Source organism: Mixophyes fleayi, chromosome 2 (assembly GCF_038048845.1).
Source record: "Mixophyes fleayi isolate aMixFle1 chromosome 2, aMixFle1.hap1, whole genome shotgun sequence".
Lineage (NCBI taxonomy): Eukaryota > Metazoa > Chordata > Amphibia > Anura > Limnodynastidae > Mixophyes > Mixophyes fleayi.
This window is the reverse complement of record NC_134403.1, coordinates 54400452-54420948: the sequence shown is the minus strand read 5'-3', so window position 1 is coordinate 54420948 and position 20497 is coordinate 54400452. Positions and strand designations below refer to the sequence as shown.

Sequence of the window (20497 nt, the reverse complement as noted above, 5' to 3'; positions counted from 1 at the left end):
TGTGACACCCCTATCTTATACTCCATAAAAAAGCAGCATGGACAATGCAATGCAGAACAACCATTTCACCCAGTGGGATTCATGGAAAGTGATTTTATGTAATAATGACATGTTTTCTAAGGTGAAACAGCTTACAATAAATTAAGAAAGAGGACATCTTTCTTTTCAAATTGCTGGATAAGAGTGCCTGGATAGCCGGCGCTTGGTGGATGCTAGTCGGCGGAGGGGCCAACGAGTTGCCGATGGGGTTGTGAGAGAGGGAGGCAGGGCGACGATCAAATACATTGGTGGCCAGTGGAAAGCAACAGGCAGCCAATCGCGTGGCTGCCTGTTGCTTACTGGGGTCCACAATGCTGTGCGGTTGGACAGGAACTTCCTGTCTGATTTGAGGAGCAATGCTGGGCGCTGCCAGGTAGGTGAGGGGAGGGAGGAGGGCTGCTCATATATTTATATAAAAACTATTCTGGATGGAAAGGGGCTGCTCTATATATATATATATATATATATATATATATATATATATATATATATATATATATATATATATATATATATATATATATATATATACACACATACATATATATACATACATACACACTAATATAGATGGGAAGGGGTATAATGAGAGACATGAAGGGGGCAAAGGGAGAGATGTGAGGGGGGAGGCTGCTAAATTACTACAATGTGATAGGGATAGGGGGGTGCAATGTTACTGTAATGTGTAAAGGAAAGAAAGGGGGGGTCTTAATATTATGTGAGTGTATGGTAGGCTATACATTTAATGGTGGAGTGTAGGTGGGGGCTAATTATTTAATGAGTGCTATTTTTTTATTTTTTATTTGTGGGATGTTGAGGCTATTTAATTTAATATTGAGGCCTAAAAATTTAAGGCGAGGTGACGGAACATTTAATTTAATGCTGGGATGGTATAGTGTTATTAAATGAGTATGGGGCTGAGGTTAGGTAGGAAGGCTGTTTATTAAATGTAATGCCGGGGATGTTTGTGGAAAATGGTTATCTTTTTTAAACGTAAATACTATTAATATATTGCTGGGGCTGGTTAGAAGGAGGGAGATTTATTAAATGTGTATACTATTAATTTAATATCAGGTCTGGTTGGAGGGAAATAGATCTATTTATCAAATGTGAGTACTTCTATTTTAATGTTTGGGCTAGAAGGAGGCTTAATTATTGAATGTGGGTGCTATTGATGTAATGCTGGGGCTGGTTTGAGTTTTCTACATTTCATATACCCATTTTTTTCCCCAAGTAGAGCCCCCAACATTCCAGGATCCAGACAAGCAGCAACTGACCTAAAGACACCAGCAGCTACAGATGGTGAAAGTGACAAGAACGGGTAGGAGAGAGCAGAACTGTCTGCCAACTGTCCTGAATTTGTCGGGCCAATCCAGAATTTGTGTGAGAAAGCGAGACATTCAGGATTTGGTCCAACTACAAGGACAGTTAGGCGGTATGTCTCGCTTCACATTGTACTGCTTGTGAAGGCAGAGCTGCGTGTACTTTACAGTAGTGCACAATTTATTGCCTGAAATTAATCCAGCTCTGGTGATACTTTAATGGTTCTTGCATTTATCCCATTGCCTGCCTTCTACCTTGCACTGATCCCATTCTCAGATCATTTTGTTGAACATATGGCCAGTCCCCATTGTACTGACAATATCAGTAATCCTGCCTCCTTTGCACTTACTACATCACCAGCAAATTCTTGATATTTGCTCTCCCCTTCACTTATGCCATTGTTAACCCCCACTGTACTGATCTCATTGTCAATGCTCCCTGCACTGTTATTAATTAAAAACATCCCCAATCACAGGGCACATTTAGAGCTAATACACAATTATTACAAAAGAAGTGTTTTGTTGCAGATACTTTAAGCATTTCACCTTGATCACACCTAGAAAGCCATTTATTATAGGAATTACTTTAAATGCATTTTTCTGAAAACACACAGTACACATATATATAATATATTATATAGAGAGAGATTTGACTGTTATCTCATGACATTAGGGGAAAGATGCAACAGTGCGTGAGGTGCTCATATGCTGCTCTGGCAGACTGATCAAATACCATTGTGCCAACATGTTTCATATCAGTTAAACTTATTAAACTAAGTCAAGTATGTTTCTATGAAGGGCATTTTGGGAAGATGTATTAGTAGGCAATTAAACAAGTTGGAGCACAGAAGCATAAACCAGTTGCAGTTGATGCAAAGAGCTTAATGTAATTTTATAACACAGGACTGGCTGCTTTTTCCCTGCATGGCTTTAGAAATGACCCACTGTGTATTAAGTTATCACATCTAGGTTTTCCTCAATATTACTACAACCAAATTCCAGTACTTCCAAATATCGCCCACTTTTGTGTTGGCCCTGCCTACAGTTGATTTGGTCCCACATACATGAGGCCACTTCAATAATTTTTTCCAGGGCCACTTTCAGTTCCCAATCCGCCCCTGCCTGGATATCAAAGTGCACCCATCACCTACACACAGTGGAAGCAGCCATTTTGTGCAATAAGCCAATAATGGTGAGACTGCAGCCTTTCAGCTTACCAGGAGCCAGTGGCAACACTGGGCCACTCTGTGAGGCGGACATTTAGTGGACTGAACCAACATTCGAACGCAGCCTAAAAATACTCAAACAAAAAATAATGATAATGAGGAGCATTGTCACCGATTCCTAGTGAATTGATAAGCTGCATTCTCATGACTACAGATTTGGCCCACAAGATGGCTGTCAACATGTGTAAAACATAAGTGCACTTTAAGGAGAGGGAGAGAAGATAAGTGAATGTGTTGTGATGTTTAGTCAGAATTTGTTCCATAAATACTTTTTGGTCTGTCTTTGTAGAATTGGTGTTATTTTGTATTTTTTCTGAAAACATTAAATAAAACATCAAACATGAAAATTTCCATTTATCAGTATAACTGGGGTTGTTAAGCATCGGACATTTACACAATGGTCTACTCGTCATGAAAACAATCATTCAGAAACACTGAAACAATTTATTAATACTGAATATAGAAGTGTGTCTGTATGCAACTAACCCGCCAACTACAAGTATATACTATCTACTAATATTACTTTCTAATGTATAAGAACCCTAATGGGAAAGAGGTTATAAATCCAAAAATGAAAAGATCACATAATTTAATAAAGGGAACAATCAATCAATAGATAAAACTGTCAAACGCAATATAAAACGTTCAATGCAGTATAAAAATGTTACTGGATTTAAAGAACTGTCAAACACTATCCCTGTAAATGCAAATATGCCTCTCTCTATTTTATTGTCTTTTCTCTGGATGTATGTCATTTAATCGCTAAATAAGAACAGATGAAAACACCCATTTTAGTATGTAAAGAACTCTGGGGGGGTAACAGTCATGTATGCCCATGCTGGACTGGGCACTGACATTTCGGGATGTTGTTAGGTCACCAGTGATGGGGTAGTGGAGAGCTATGATAAGGTAATAAAACACTCCCCCATGCCATCACTGCTTAGGTAACACATGCCAGAAAATGTCTCGATTTTCAGACACTTGTCCTGACTTGTAGAACTGTCAATCACACCACTAAAAACTTCAATATCATTCTTCAGTTGGAGGATCTTGGAACGTGCTTATTTCCTCCTCCGTGCCATCACTGCTCTGCTTCTCTCCTATGCTATTCACACACTGCATTGATATTTTTCATGGACATAGTGGTGTCTCAGTACTTAAACTAAGAAGTTGTTCATAAGATAGAACCAGATGTTCCTTCAGATCCTGGCCAGCCCATGATCACAACACAGATAGGAGACCTTCCATGGCGCCAGTAGCTGAATAAGATAGATTAAGAAACCTGCAGTGCAAGAATATTGTTTGGAGCCTTTGTAATACAAGAAACCTACATTACCACTATTAACAGTCTAAAGAACATACTGCTGGGTAGGGGAAATAGTCAAGAGCTCAGTCAGCCTCAGACTGAGGAATGAAAGAAGCAAATATAGATAAAAGGGCCTAAATGCAGAGTCAAAATAAACTCTTATATGAAGCACATTCAATATATAACTACAATGCACTATACAGATATTTGTGGGATGTTTCTGAAGGCCCTAGGACAATGTTTTTTCCCCTGTGTTTGTAACAGACAGGTCAGAAGATCCATTCAGGCTTGAGGTCCACCAGTGAATCCCCTTGGCAAAGTCAAAGGTACAATACTTAACATTACATAAATGTAATGAACAATAATGTTCATTACATTATCTATGTATAGTGCTTAGACTTGCATAAAGCAAATAAACGAACATAAAGCACCACTACTATTGTTTGGTTTTTAATTTCCTAAAAACAAAAATAAGGGCATCATAGTACCATGTATATACATAAAACATAGAACCTACATAAACAACCACTCATGAACATAAACAAATAATAAAATATTGTACAACAATTGTATACCAGGCTCAATAGCCTATATCAAAAATCTGGATCTCCGGCACTAGAAATCAGGATTCATACCTTGGGACTGCATGCATTAGTGAGAATAAATAACACAGCCAGCATCTGCATATAAGCTATAATTACATGTGTCATACAAGTTGTGGATTTGTTGTATTACATGTGAAGTGGGGAAGTAAGCTACCGTATGTGGTCAGTTAATGTTAAACATCACAATAACAAGCAGTGAGATAAACAATATACCTGTACTCGTGGGCGAGTTAATTTCTTGTCTGATATTCCGAGCTGCTTGGTTTGCGGAGCGCGCCGTCTCCCGCTGAGGCTCCAGTATATCACGGTATTTAGACACCATTAATACAGATATGAAATAAACGACTGCCAGGGCGAGGAACTGAGCTTGTTTGCTGTCATCCTAGAAAAGGGAAGCCAAAAAACTCATTCAGGAGGACACCAAACAGAACACACAGAGCACAAAGTAATCAATGGATTCATTTCAACATTCTGTGTGATTAAAATTAACTCCATTGTTTATTTGAAATGTAATTATTTGCAAGATAGTTTTAACAAAATATTCTAGTTCCATTATACCAAAAATAACTTGTTAAGCTGTTCTTGAATAAAAGAGAGATCCACTGTTTAGAAATTAAAGCTTGGTAAATTCAAATAAGTATTGTGACATTTGCATGATATTTTAGGCCACTGGTGGGAATCTGAAATAATAACATGGCGGCTACTATTCATATAACAAAGTATAAATATCTGTTCCGTGTACGAATGATACTGGGGCCACAAGCACAGATTTCACGAAGAAATTTTATGTGCAGACTGATGTCTTGGGAGTAGGTCTGGGCGTGGTAATGTCACAAAGAGGAGGGAGAGGAAAAATCCAACCTGTAAGTAAGCCGCAAGCTCTTGCCTAGACAGAAGTAATGTGACGGTTGAACAGGAGCTAGGTCACCCTAGTGAGAGACCATGCTCCATTAAAATGGATGCAGATACATAAAGAGGTCAATGTCAGAGTAACTCGTTGGTTCTTGCCATTGCAGCCCTTCCATTTCAGCATAGAGCATAGGTCAGGAGCTATGCATAAAAACATGGCTACTCTCTCCTGTAAACATGCGCTCCACGCAATATCCGCTTCACCTGGGTTAACGAAGATAAGGGGAGGGTATGTGACAAAGGGGCAGTTTGCCACATACTGGTAAAGGAGAGGCTAATAGGTTCCCCGGGAGTCTGCAGACAGGGTTAAGTCTGCACACTCTTCCACATACACAGCACAGGAACACAGGTGGAGCACACAGGTGTCAGCAATTGGGAGGAAGCAGAAAATCGTTTGTTTGGCGTGCCTTTCACAGTGTGTGTGTGTGTGTGTGTGTGTGTGTGTGTGTGTGTGTGTGTGTGTGTGTGTGTGTGTGTGTGTGTATAAATATGTATGTGCATATATACACACACACACACACACACACATACCCATACATATATACACATACTGGTTTGTTTTAGTTAGATCATACAGCAGATGTTAATGACACATTTTTTCTCATGGATACCTCACGCATCGGCACAATGGTGTTACAGTTTCATATGACAACCTTACATTGTGTCCATTTGTATCCACAGAAGAGATAAAGCAATGTGGAGTAATTTGACTGACTATATATTGTCTGTACAGCAGAACACGGTATGATTGATGCTACACAAATACATAATAATATAATTAGTGAATGAAGCAGGAGGCAATGCCCACACCATTAATGTGCCTCTATCATTTCAGACTATAATCTCCTTTTCTCTTTGGGCCAACAGATTGGTACAAATTATCAGTAACTTCTCCATATTATGTCTTTATATGTAATTAGAATTATGTCATTATACATTATTAGGCAATCCTGACATCTACAACAAAGTGTCTGATGACCACCATGTGTGTTATTCTACTTATTCACTCTTTGTATCAGACCTAGTTTTTACCGAATTACTGAAAAATTATAGATAAACTGCACTTTTAGCTAAGTAGAATTGTATCCCTCTGCTACCAAGCACTGAGAAAGAAATGATTTGGGATCAAATAACTAGACATTTGTTTATTAATCGCCCGCAGGCAGACTGCATCTATGTTAAGAGCAAATAAAATAAATAGCTCTATGTGTCTGACACAGACATTGGATGATTATGGATCGTAATGTGCAGTCATACAGTTCTACAGCGCAGTCTAGTGGCCAGAAAAGGTAAGGCTTGTCTACAAGCTTCCAACATTCGCATCTTGGCTAGGCTGCTATCCTAAAGGTACCAAGCTATCCTTATTGGTATACCAGTGAAAATAAATGCAGATTTCCCCGTAAGCATAAGATGCAAATAGCTCTGCAGCCATTCTTTATTAATTTGATAAGTGGCAGAAGTATTTTGTTCTAACTGCTCATTGCTAAATGCAATACAGCTTATTCTGGTGGATAAGGAAGGATTCTGAACAAACAGACATCATTACACTGGGGTAATTATCCAGCTAGTTGATTTTGTTTAATTACAGTGATGCTGCATTTTATTGTACCTGTATACATGTAGCTTAAATCACTGCCATCATTACCTGGCAGTGTCCTTAAATCTAGATCAAGACATCACTTACACCTAAGCTAACGTGGCATTCTGTATCTTAATTCTTATTAACTTGTCAAAAGAGAGAGTTACTAGATTAAAAAAAAAAACAACAATATTTTTACTTATCTATATTTTTATTACAGTAGAAAAATATACAAGAATTATTGTTAAAAGTGTATACTCACTACTTCTTTTAATCTTAACAGTGTTTCAATCAATAGTAGACTATATTGTTATAATAGAAAAAAAAAATCTATGTATGTATAACTTGCTGAACAAAAAATGCAAGAGTGACCAGTTTGTTTCTGGGTTCACTTAATTTCCCCGAAATTACCACTTGAGCAATTACCATTACACATTGATAATGAGACAATGCACTGGTGACTAATTATAACAAAGTTAGAAGTCACTCCAGAGTTCCCGGACCTAAATAAAAGATGGCTGCGGCCTCGTATCTCTATGTGGTTATGGTACATTGATGTGACTTCTAAAATCCCTACAGTGTAAAGCTTGGGGTATATTATACTATTATGAGTATGTATTGACACCTTTGTACTAGTATTTAAAACACATTTTATAATTCTTGTATTATAAACAACAAAGTCTCCACAAGTCAGTGACTTCTTTCACCATAATACAGCAGGCCTGGCCATCCTGTGCCTCTACAACAGTTGTCAATTTACAAGTCCCAGCATGCTTTGCTAGTAGATAGCCAGCTGATAGCTGGGACTTGTAGTTTCAAAACACATTTGGGGGTATATTACTAAACTGCAGGTTTGAAAAAGTGGAGATGTTGCCTACAGCAACCAATCAGATTCTAGCTATCATTTGTTTAGTACATCCTACAAAATGACAGCTAGAATCTGATTGGTTGCTATAGGCAACGTCTCCACTTTGTCAAACACGCAGTTTAGTAAATATACCCCTGGAGAGCCACAGGTTGGCCAGGGCTGGTCTACAGCACTAAATTTCATATGTGGCCACAACAAAATCTGGTGGCTACATCAGTGATCGCCTGGCTCTAGGACCAGCTTTGTAATAGGTTTCTCAGTGATCGTCCCAAAGTGACTGGATGATTAATATTGTTTCATTTCACAAATGGCTGTTTTCCACTCTGAGTGAGCGACTGGGGCACTTTCAAACATGAAAAAATAAAAAGCAAATACAAACACTCACCACATCGCGAAACACAACGGCCCGCAGACGATTAATATCCACATCTTGGAGAAGTCGGTCGGGGTCCTTTATTGGTGAAAGGTTACTGGGTACATTGTCTACCGTGGTCTAGATGTAGAGAAACACAATTATTTTATTTGCTATTACATTTTAAATCTCGCGTACATATTAGTGACGAATGACCAGTCTGACCCAAATGTGCAGAACAGATGAGGAAGGATAGCCTCTAACAGAAAAGTCATTTGGTGACCACTGATGTCAGCACTGGAATGACAGCAACGTTATGTGTTTTGTTTCAAAAAAAGAATTTGGACTGGAAACTGTGGGGGTCATTTATGAAAACTGGTGCTTATGAAAAAGGTGCTGTAACCTATCAAATCCGATTTGAACCATCATTCTGCTGCCAACAGTTTCGAAATTGAAAGCAAACGTCTGACTGGCTGCTACGTGCACCAGTTTTCATAAATGTCCCCAGACTATTAGCACACACGTCCTTTGTATGCCGCAGGTGGAGAAAGGATTAGGAATATTTGATGAAACTATGCTCAGAATGCATTGTGCAGCTTGCAGAATAGAAGTAATGGTGATCTGAAGGAATGGAATGTACTCTTACCATTCACAAGGGGATGAGCTGTAACCTAATGGCTCCTCAATGATAATTGGCTGATCGCCTCCTCCCCTGCTTGGCTTTTAATCATTTGTAGAATATGTTTCTGATTTTAAATACATCAGGTTATTTCAGTAGTGTTTTTTTTAGGATTTAATTTCATCCTCTACCAGTGTTTAAAAGTTTTACTTTGCAAATTCAATAAGTCCCACTCGTGCTAAACTTAATTCTGTTAATCTAACCTCTGACAATACATCTTCCTACAGTGTCTTACAGATAGTATGCAGAGGACCATCAGAAATAACCTTTTCCCTGCTTTGCCCTTGGCCACGTTATATGATCCACACATCGCCATCTCACAGGACTCCACGTGTTGAGGAAAAGGCAAAGGTTATGACCGCTACAGAGCCAGCACCTGCATGTTGTATAGAGTATCACATGAACGTCTGCTATTCTCTTTACCAAAGCTAGACAGGTTTTTTTATGCTCATTATAATATAAAGTGATAATTCTACATCCGAAACATAAGGACACTGATCTAAACCGTGTGTGTAGGTTTTCAATGGATATATTTCATTACCCTTAAAATGTTTTTCATTCTTTCCTGCCAGCAATGTGTCTAATTTTCAGTAACAGTATTAGTCAATAAAAAAGTATTACTATATGTTTAAAAAGTGAAATATGTTGGGCATAGTTTAACGATGACATAGCATTTCTACGAGTTTACATTCACACTTCTGGAAATGGCTTAAGGCAATTAGCAATTTGGAACAGACTCGTAAAAACGCGTCAGTAAACTAAACAAAGTGGTTGGATACCTGCCACAATTTTTGCAGGACAGTCCAGATTTTTGGAGAACACAAGGGGCGTGGCCACCATGAAAGGGGCGTTTCAGCAGCCAAAATGTGCATGGGTCGTACGGGACAGGAAGTGACTGCCTCTACTCTATATGAGCAATAGGGGCACTTTAAATACAAGAACGCTCTCAAGAGACCACCATAACAGCAGCACTTCCAAAGTCTATTAAAAGGAAATCGCAGATCTTTAGTTTTCAAAGGTGCATGAGGATGCATGCAGATGTAGGTTCACCACAGAAACCATTATTTGTATAGAACAATAAAGTTTAATTGAATGGAGGCCCAGGGTTACTGGAAACTCTTTATCTGATTTATTGGCTATTATTCGAAGTCTGGGCAATTGGCACTTAGTGGTTACAGCAGATGGTATAAAGAAATGATGGCTGATGTCCAAAGCGAAGAAATTTGACGTATAAAATTTGATGTCCAAGGCTCTGTGAGACAGGACAGAAATATAGTACCCAAAATAAAGTCTGATGGCATGTTGTAGAATATAGTGCAAGAGGTGGCTCACCTTTGTGGTACTAGCTGCTGGCATGCTCTGTAGGTTGTCCTGGACTTTACTGCTGGCCATAGGCTTAGTCCCCCGCTCTCGCTGTCTCTGCCGACACTCCAAGCAGTTTCGTACAGCTACACAGCAAACTAAAAAAGGTTTAATCAAAATCGACTCACATGGATGAAAACTACATTTCTATTCCTGGTTTCATTCCTCAGAAAGCCATTCAATTGCAACAACTTTATTTACAGGAAAATAGGCGACAGTGTTATCACGAATAGAGAATCAATGATTTACAATGTCTTCATCTGAGGAGCTGGGCAGCACCTGCTGAACATTAATGTCTGGGTGGAGTAAGTAGCGAGGTTCTTCGTGAGACAAGAGTAAGTATCCACAGAGGGACCCTGTCAAGATGCATAAAACGTGAACACATTGGGTTTTTGAGCTGGGGCTTTGAAAGCCTGTGGTGTTGGCAGATGACACAGCAGTTAGTGTGGCCATATGTGGAGTGGATATAGTGTTTAAATGTAAAGAGAAGAGAACTATGAATTTCAGGCAAGTGCTAGATGTCATCTACAAGTGCGTCTACCCAACCAACTATTGCAGACAGACAAGGGTGGCATAAAGGAAAATTCTGCTTTGGTTCTACTGAAAAGCAAAACAGAGACCCTTCTTACCCCCAACAAACCGCAGACAATCTTCCCTGTCTTCCATCTAACAGCTACTCTAGCACATCCTGACCCCACAATGCTGCATTTTGAATACACACTATCCATAGATCCCTCCAGTTTCCTTTCTTAATAGATTTCCAAAATATCCCCCATCACTGATATCCCATAACACGGGAAGAGATTAATTTCAATTTAAGTTTACATTTATTTGAAACAGGGGGTCAGAACATTTTCCGGACCGAGTCTCCAGATAGGTTTCAAATCAGCTTCAAGGAACAAGATTTTGTTACTGTCAATTATTCAACATTGAATTAATAACATTTTCGTAAATACTTTATAGTTCTTATCTTTTCTTTACAAGGTGCCACAAAGGGTCCACAGGGCCGTACAGAGTACAGAAATGACTTTCACAAGAACAGTAAGCACGGGGTACAGTGAAGCAAAATAATAAATGCATAAAATGGAAAAACTAAAAAAATGGAAGGATGAAATAATTTGTTGAGTTGTATATTTCAATAAAAATATGATTTTCCTTATTAGTTTAGTATTACACAGTAGATGAGAAAATAAAATCCTTTCCTGGAAAAGAGTAAGACGATTGCATCTCTTTATTTGATGACTGCCTCTTCTACCTGATTAAACTAGCTGCATGCTTAGAAACAAATAGACAAAATACTTCAGTTCTGATATTTCTATAAAACAAACGGACGGTTTTAGCATCTCTGATTATGTGAGAAGTTATTGCTGGCTCCCTATCATCAGGAACACGTTGCTGAGAACAGGAAGACATACTTGAATGGAGGAACTAATCCGAAAATTAGAAACACGTGTTAAAGATAAACAAATGTATTGAATAAAGTGTATATAAATCTCATGAAAGTGTACAGTATTAAGAACTAGAACAGACCATCATTAAATAAAAATCGTCTGATCATGAATTGTTTTTCCTGTTTAAACAGTCTTGTGTAATGTAATCACTGTAGCATAAATAAAATCAGCTTAATATTTTTCTTTCAGTTGTTTTTGCCATATCTTTGTGTGCAGGTTTACGGTGTCTCTACAAGAACCTTGCACAGCAGTTATGTCTCATGAACTGAAGACGGCATCAGCACTCAGATTGAGGTTGGTATACACAAGATGATACGCTGTTATATAAGGCCATACTTGTCCAATCTTCTGGAATTTCTGGGAGACTCCTGAATTCCATGTAGGTGTCCCTCAGGCCATTCTTCTGTATTTAGCCCACTTCCTAGCGAAGGAAGCGAGATGGTGGCACCCCTCCCTCCAAAGTGGCAAGTATGTGTAAGGCAAGTCCAGGAGCTGACTTAGCGGCAGGGGGGCATCTGCCCCTTGGGCTGGTCCCATAGTGGGATATGGGCATTTTTAGAATGTTCTTATTAGGCTGCTGAGTGGAGTCTTACCCCCTGGGCTAAAATTTGCCAGTCAGCCAGCCAGCCTCTGTAAAAACTTGTAGCACTCTTCTAACGTAATTATGTCTCTGTGCTCTGCTGCATACACTACACTCAGTCAGTTAATGATAATAGTGCTTTGTATGGTTTATATGGTGACAAGTTTCAGATTTAAGGTGGTCACACATAGTTCAATCAGCCAAACCGGTCTCTCTGGTCAAATCTTAAAGGTAGAATCATTCAGCACAGCTGGATCCTGCAGGGCACCATTAGCATGGACTGACAATGGCCACAGACGATCATGGTCTGCTTGAACCTACAGTCCATCCTGAGCAAGATCTGATAGATATTCAGATATTGAACAGTATTGGTGGTCTTTGTGAGCCATACATGTTGCAGAGAGAACAGGAGCCATTCAGGAAGGAAACCGCATATGTATTTGGCCAGGAACTATACTGTGCACATTTTATTGACATAACCAGCTATGTATTTCCTAAGCACATCATTGGTTGTCATGTTAGCAGCTCCCACTTAGTATATCAGTTGCAGGATGGCACAGGCACACACAATGGTTTACCCCATTACTAAATACTCTATTACATACATTAAGCAGCAAACTTCCCCTAAAGTTATTACTTGCAGACCCTCCTTCCCACAACTATTACAACTGTTGGGGTCCTAAACCCCTCCCCCCTGTAAAAGACTTTTAACTCCTCCCAGCCATCATACCAAACAACATTTAGAATAACAAAATCGGGTGAAAAAAAGCATCGCCCCTGTTCCGTTCAAAATGCTCAAATTTTGCTAAAACTCCACCCACCTTTGGTTAAGCCCCACCCCTCTGCAGCCTGGGAATGGCAATGTCCCGCCGAAATCAGGACAGTTGGGAGGTATGCATCATGTTGGGCGGAGTGTTTATCACAGAACTGGCAGGGCTAACTACTAATCTGAGCAGTCCGGGGGTATAGACCAGACACATGTCTACGAATTGGGGTAAGAGAGGTACTGGGCTGTTCCTCTTTCATTGTCTTTTTACCCTTTTGTGAACAGAGGTTTTATAGTTCTGCTTATTTGTTCCCAAGAGCTAAAGTGGCGTGTTCCCATTTACAGTTGTAGAATAACTGCTGACACTTCGCCTGTTTCTTATGCATTAAAGGTCACAGGTATGAAGTACAAGGTAAAACATAAATAGCCATTTCTGCAACAAAAGGCTAATTTCGCCACGTCTTATCAAATCAAAAAAGTCTAAGTCATTGTGACAAGTCCATTTTAAGTTTTGAAAAGCTGCAACTTTGCGAAGACTGAAAAGTAAACACATTTCTACTTTACAGAATACATTTATAGAACCGCTCTACCTTCTCTACTGGGGATTCTAACTCATGAATTCATCACAATGTTCAGCTCTATATAATAAGCCTGCACAGTAGGTGATTTATAAATATATAATATCACGGCAGATCTACAACTAGGTCAAAACCTCCCCATACAGAATGCAGCTCTATATTCTGTTCCTACAGGCAGAGAACATTTAACCCCTTCCACAACAAAGCAGAAGAGACAATAATCCACAAGCAGTGCAGTGCAGCTTCCTCCAGCACACTTGGGGTCTCTAGACACCATCCGCATTATACAGCATGAACTTACCCAGCCTCAGGCACTGTCGCATTAAGCCACCAGAAGACATGTTTTTCTCTGCTTCAATCTCACTGAAATTCAGGGAGCTGGCGAAAACCAGGACATCGACCATGGCCATGAGGCGGCTGAGGAAAGTCACTGCGGTCTCCGATGACATACCCTGTGTCACTTCAATATTCTCCAGCTCAGTCTTAAAAGAAAAGTCACAAGAAACAAAATGACAACGTGATTCCATTATCATCATCACTAGCCCTAATTGCAATGCCCCATTTGTTACAGAGGGAGTGGGGCTATGCACTTTGCCATCATGTCAAGTACACAGCTGAAGGCTAAAGACAGAATGTATTAGCGCAAGACCAACACACACAGTTCAGACAGTTTTAATAAGCAGACATAAATATGTGAGTTGGCAATGACAATGTTATGTTCAAGAAACATGACAATACAGATTAACAGTATATACCTCATTGTAATACATGCAAAGAACAGATCCTAATCCCACAACCAAGTGGTGGGAAAAAAACAGATTACAAAAATTATATGATATCTCTTTCAGTGTGAAATTATTTAAGGTGTCCTTAAAAGGGACTATCCACAGTCATTTTATGTTAGTACCATATATGAATATCCTTTTACTGATTAATATGCATCTGCTGGACTCTTCTAATAGTCTTGGCTGAACCAACGCAATGGACAAAGCAGTCATTTTGTGCCCAGTATCAGTAATACGAAGGATGAAGTTGCTTTCTTACTAATACTGATTCACTATTGGTTCAGAACGTAACTCATGATGTCACTAGTTCCTAGTGAGTAGATTAGCTGCATCTTTATCAACAGTGGTTTAGCTCAAAAAATGGCCAACTCCACTGAGTGTAGACGACCGACACACTCACAGGTGTGAATACATAGCGGCAGCAAACACCCAATTAAAGAGGAAGTGATCTCGCTTTACAAACACACACTAAAACTGTACTGTATTACTAACACCACAATCCACCAACATGGCCTAAAATCCAAATAGGGAAATATCTTTTCAATCTGTTCCTGTGCTTCAAAGACCAGAGTTGAGAACCTGCAATATTTAGTATGAAAAATAAAAACTTTGTAAAGACTGCACTGCGGTCAGAGGAGAATAGCGGAGTGTTAGACACAGCAACACCTCAAAACATTGTGCTCGTGAGTCGGCATTCTAGTGGTCCAAAATTAACCTGAACTCTGATGTCCCCTTTCAGAGTAAGAAGTGCAGAACTGTCCAGTAAGGGGAGTAGGGAGGTGAATTTTGTCCCTTCAAAGTTTTGTAATGGGATCCTAAATTTGTAGACAACTTATCTATGAGGCATAATAAAAATAATCCACTTCCACATTACAATCCAGCATATACAGACTGAAAATAATAAATGTCATATATGAAAATCAGTGGTCTGTTTTCTGTCCAGTTATGCATCCATGCACCGATTGGGATGAAACCAATGCAAGGTTGTCCAGTCAGATCCTGGCTAGGAATTAGGGGGGCTAGGGTCCTGGTCCAACCCCCCCCCGTTGGTGTATCCAGGGCAGAACATTGACACGGGGAGCCTGTTCTCAGCCTTCCACTGAATGGATTTGGCTGAAAACGTCACATACTGGTAACATTGGATCCTAGAAGATATACTAGGGGTTTGAGGCCCCGGTCGGACCTCCCATTGGTGTACGCTGGGCAGAAGTTTGACATGGGGATCCTGTTCTGACGACACTGGGCAGCCACCTCATGGGTGTGTTGGAAGAGCTGCTTATTATTTAAACCTGGCCAATGCCATGTACTACAGCTAATAATAAATATTTTCGCTATGTCTGTTGTGGTCTATATACCAAGAGAACAGTTAGCATAAGTAAGGGTAATTAGTAGCTAGGTAACCCAAGCTGTTCTCTACACAGCAGGCTCATATGGAAATGCATACTACTGCTGTAGCCATACGCACTGCTTTATCTATTTGACACAGAAAGCATTAAGGCTCAAAAGGAGATAATCAAATATTGGATTTATTGTTCCTTTAAAAGGAACTCCCAAGAATGAAGCCTATCAGTCACTAGTAACCAGTGTAATCACAGAGGCAATCGTTCCAAGCGAGATGATTCTCAGAAATATTGGTTCATCCCACAAAATGGCTGCTTCTACAGTCAGTAAACAATGGGGTCACTGAAAATCCTTCAAGGTACAAAAACTCTGGCAAAATAAACTTATATTTTAAATTTCCCAATTATTATGTATTTAGTATTCTGGTTTAAATACAGCTTAGCTTCTTGACTCCGGGCAGTATATAATATACACTTTTTGTTTTAAAGATGATCTGCTAGGAAAAGACAAATCTCTGTAGACTGTGATCAAGACGAGCTGAAACTCACACCACATGAGCGCATGCTGATTTTGGTATTTTGTGCCTCACTAACACAGATCTCCAGTTTCTGACATTGTAAATTTAATACCATAGGGGAAAAATTCCCAAAATATATTGTCTGTCATAGTACAGAGTATCTTCCACCTGGAAAGAAAATGATTTTACAATACGGCTTTGCATGCAGTGAGAATATGGTAATATTTATATTTACATCCATTTTTTACCCTGTAGGTGTTAAAGTTATCACTCTTCATGACAAGATCCAGGAAAGCCAAGGCAGATGTTGGTCGTTTATGCGCTTCAACTGTTTAGGTTTGTTTAAAGGGACACTAACCTAACAATATAAAGGGACACTAACCCAACAATATATAACTGTTTTGTATTTTTCAGGGCTGTTAGTATAATCACTTGGATTATTTTTTTGTTGTAATTTAAAAAAAACATATTTTCTCTGGGAAAACAGTGCTTGTCTATACCAAAGCGCAGAGCCATAATACCAGCCCCATTCCAAGACCTTGACGCCTACTGACATCTGTCCTTTAGAACACATCTATACTATATACCCTCTACCACAACTATCATGTAGCCGCATGGGAGCCACATATAGAGCCAGTCACAACGAATAGCAAGCAGCCTGCACTAGTAATTGCTGACTAAGCAGCAGGCCAACACTGACCACAAGTCTGCAGATCCTATGTGCAGCACAGTGTCTCCTCAGTAGCTGATTTCTACAGCAGGCTACTTGGCATACGGTAGTACGATCTGTGCATGTGTGATCGAAGCTGGTTATAGTGAGCTGCAGCCAGTACTGTGCACTAGTAACCAATGCCCGGTAAGGCTGCTTGCTGCAGGTTTCTATTAGAAGCACTGCCAAAGCTACAACAAGGAACATATTTTTGATGTTATTGCCCCTTTATAAAAAAAAAAAAAAAAAAAGTATGAATTAAAGGATCCATGTATAAACCAAAGACATCTAAGTTATTCATGGAGAGGTGAACATACATGTTGTAAATATGTATGTCAGCTGGATCATATTAAAATACCTTTAGGATACAGTCTACTGAGCACATCACCAGTTTGAGAACACTGAAGTGTGTGGAATTTGGAAGGGTATTCAACTAAATCATCCTGGGTGTAGTTAACAGTTGGACTTCTGTATCATATGTACCAGCAAGTGAAACCTAAGGACATTATAGGGTGTGGTATTCAATACAATAGGTAAGCGTCTCTAATGAATGAGGCTGTAATACTAAGTACATACTTATATCATATGTGCATTATACAATTATTACAGCACAGGTTGGGCACCTTTCCTACAGCTTCTTGGACAGACTGCTGTCATACACATTACACCTATGGCCATAAAACTTTTGAATATTGTAAGTATCAAAGAGGTGCCTCAATTTTAATGTGTTAGTAATATTTATCCTTCTCTATAACGTTGCTTATAATCGCAGTTTATTTTCTATTTTACCCATGTGTGTAGTAAAACTAGAATCAAACTAAATGAATAATGATCTCACTGCATAATATTTCACAAATAGAGATAGCTTGTATAAGTCTGAGGATGGGTTTAGTGAGGTGAAAGATTTTGAAACATGTCATTAATTTAGATGACATTGTTAGGATACAAAGCCAGGAAATAAATAAATAAATAAATCAGCAGGCATCTAGTCAACAGATGAGTAACTGCTTTAGAGAATTATTAGAACAATTCTCAGAACTCAACGGCATTTTACTACACAACAGGTACAATTTTGGAAACAATAAAACGTACAGCGCTGAGGCCAGCAATCTTCACTACTATTCAGATAAGAAAAAGGATGTGTACAAATTATTAACACACAATTTATTGGTACAAAACACATCAATAGGTCAATAAAAAAACAATAACAATATAAAAAATGATAAACATACATTGTTTGTTGAATCAGTTACAGTGACAGGAAAACACCCACAATAATAAGATATAAATATTGGAGAATGTTCAGAAGAAGGGCTATGAGGTGCAGAGAGAGACTCAAGCTGACCCAGCCATGACTGGGACTATATACACCTGGAAGTATATGCCTTTATGCTCGAGCGCCAGTCCCTTACTGGACCGTGTTCCAGCAATTGTCATCTATCTAAAATCAGCCAATTGATACATACAGTCTGAAATATTTATATTTTATTATTGTGGCTGTTTTCCGGTCACCTTAATTGATGCACAAAACAGCAATGTATGTTTATCATTTTTTTTATATTTATTGTTGTTTATTAACCATTTATGGGGTTATTCAATTGTAAAAAAATCCATGCAAAGCGTCCCTCACTTTTCTTGCACCCCATAGAGGTGCGATATTTTTACTGTATAAATGGTAAAAATATGCAGCCACGATGTTCCTCACAACATCACGGCCAATCAAATTCCCCCCTTAATGTGCTGGTACCTATATAATGTGTGTTAATACTTTGTAGACATCCTTATCATTATCTGAGAGTGGTGGAGATTGTTGATCTCAGCGCTGTACGTTAGTTGTGTTCTTGGTGAGCGCTTTGGGAAGCTCTCCTGTATACCAGTGGGATTAGCTCACCGCTAATATATTGAATATATAAAATAGTATAATTTACTGGGCGCCATCAGGAGTTTTCTGTTTATCACTGTTAGGTACAATTTTGGGATTTCTTATGACATTTGCATACTTGCCAACTCTCCCGGAATGTCCAGGAGACTCCCGCATTTTGCGAGAGTCTCCCGGACTCCCGGGCGAGTGTGGCAATCTCCCGAATTTTGCCCACTTCACTAGGAAGTGCCCCACTTCCTAGTGAAGTGGGCAGAATTAGATCCCAAACGCCGCGATTCCCGGTGAATCGCGGCGTTTGGCCCCACCTCCGCTGTCAAATGACGCGTTTGCGTCATGACGTCACAGGGGGCGGGGCCAAAATGACGTAATTTTGGCCGTCCCGCGCCCCCTCACGCCCCCCTCCACTGGCTGGCTCCCGGAAGGGAGCTGAAGAAAGTGGGCAAGTATGCATTTGTGGCATATTCATCTGAAAACGTATCAGCAAAAATAACCACTATTACGTTATGATTTCAGCCACAATTACAGGGTCAGCCTTGATATAACCTTGAAGTACCATCTAGGAGACGTTCTAGGACCACTGCTACACAACAAGCTCCTGGCATATAACAGATATAATCATTGTAATTACGATACAGATATTATCTAATCATTACATCAAGGGTGCACTAGCAGGCAATACTGAGACATTATGCACAGACTTATGCTGAGAAAAAGATCACAATGAATAACTGGCATACTTGACATGATTTTGTTAATAATTTAGGGTACCAAACATTATAAAATAAGCTTATTTGAAAGTATACACAAGGTTACACTGGTACGCTCTGGGTAAATTCAGGCACCATTTGTGTTGCTATTGTTCTACTAATGCTATTTCTGTTCAGAGTGCAGGGCTTTCATTCCCACTCTGGACACATGTAGTAACCTCAAACAATGCAAATGTCATAGGGATCAGATCATAAATCCCTATGGGGACAGTCTACCGAGGAAAAGTGAATACACACACACACACACACACACACTAAGGACCTGAGTCATCAAGGCACAAATGTGCTGATTTTGTGTATATTGTCCGCAAAATCACAAAGGACATTTATTACAGCCTACAATTTGGGGGAGTGAACTGGGCATGGAAGGGGCGTCTTGCTGTAGTCAATGTACAGTAGAGGAGTGCCACACTCAAGTACATGCAGCAACATACGAATCCAGCTCTGATTGTCTCATAGTTACTTGATTTTCTGCCGTATCTCCTGCTCCAGCTATGGGGCTAGTCTAAGTCCTGAGTACTAGTGATGTCAGTCTCGTGTTTGCAATCACGAATAACTGTAAAAATGTATTTTATGCTCAGTAGACATTAACAACATCCTAATAAATGTATTTCATGGAGGAAAAATATGTAAAAAAAAACAGTTTGTGTTTTGTTTTTAAACTGTTTTATCATTAATGCCTACATTATTAACAGGTGACATTAATTCAACCGTTTTTTACATTTTCTGTGCATTATTTTGCAAATTTATAATCTACATAGATATTGGACAGATCCTGCAGCATCTTCTGTAGCATAGCACGACAGTCCTACACACCATTTCAAATGCACACTTATTTTGAGGTCTGTGCCTTGTTTGCGTTTCTACCATATGC

At 39.3% G+C, this 20497-nt stretch overlaps 1 protein-coding gene across 5 annotated transcripts in view; it reads right to left on the bottom strand.

The window, feature by feature from the left end:
* The window catches only part of NBEA (neurobeachin), a 468711-nt gene that overhangs the window by 247336 nt on the left and 200878 nt on the right, over positions 1 to 20497 (bottom strand). For all 5 annotated transcript variants that reach the window (XM_075198991.1, XM_075198992.1, XM_075198993.1 and 2 more), the window contains 4 exons: positions 13924 to 14104; positions 10218 to 10345; positions 8240 to 8347; positions 4712 to 4880 (listed from right to left, as the gene is read on the bottom strand). In XM_075198991.1, the coding sequence (XP_075055092.1) occupies positions 4712 to 4880; positions 8240 to 8347; positions 10218 to 10345; positions 13924 to 14104 (586 nt within the window). The remainder of the gene's footprint in view (positions 1 to 4711; positions 4881 to 8239; positions 8348 to 10217; positions 10346 to 13923; positions 14105 to 20497) is intronic.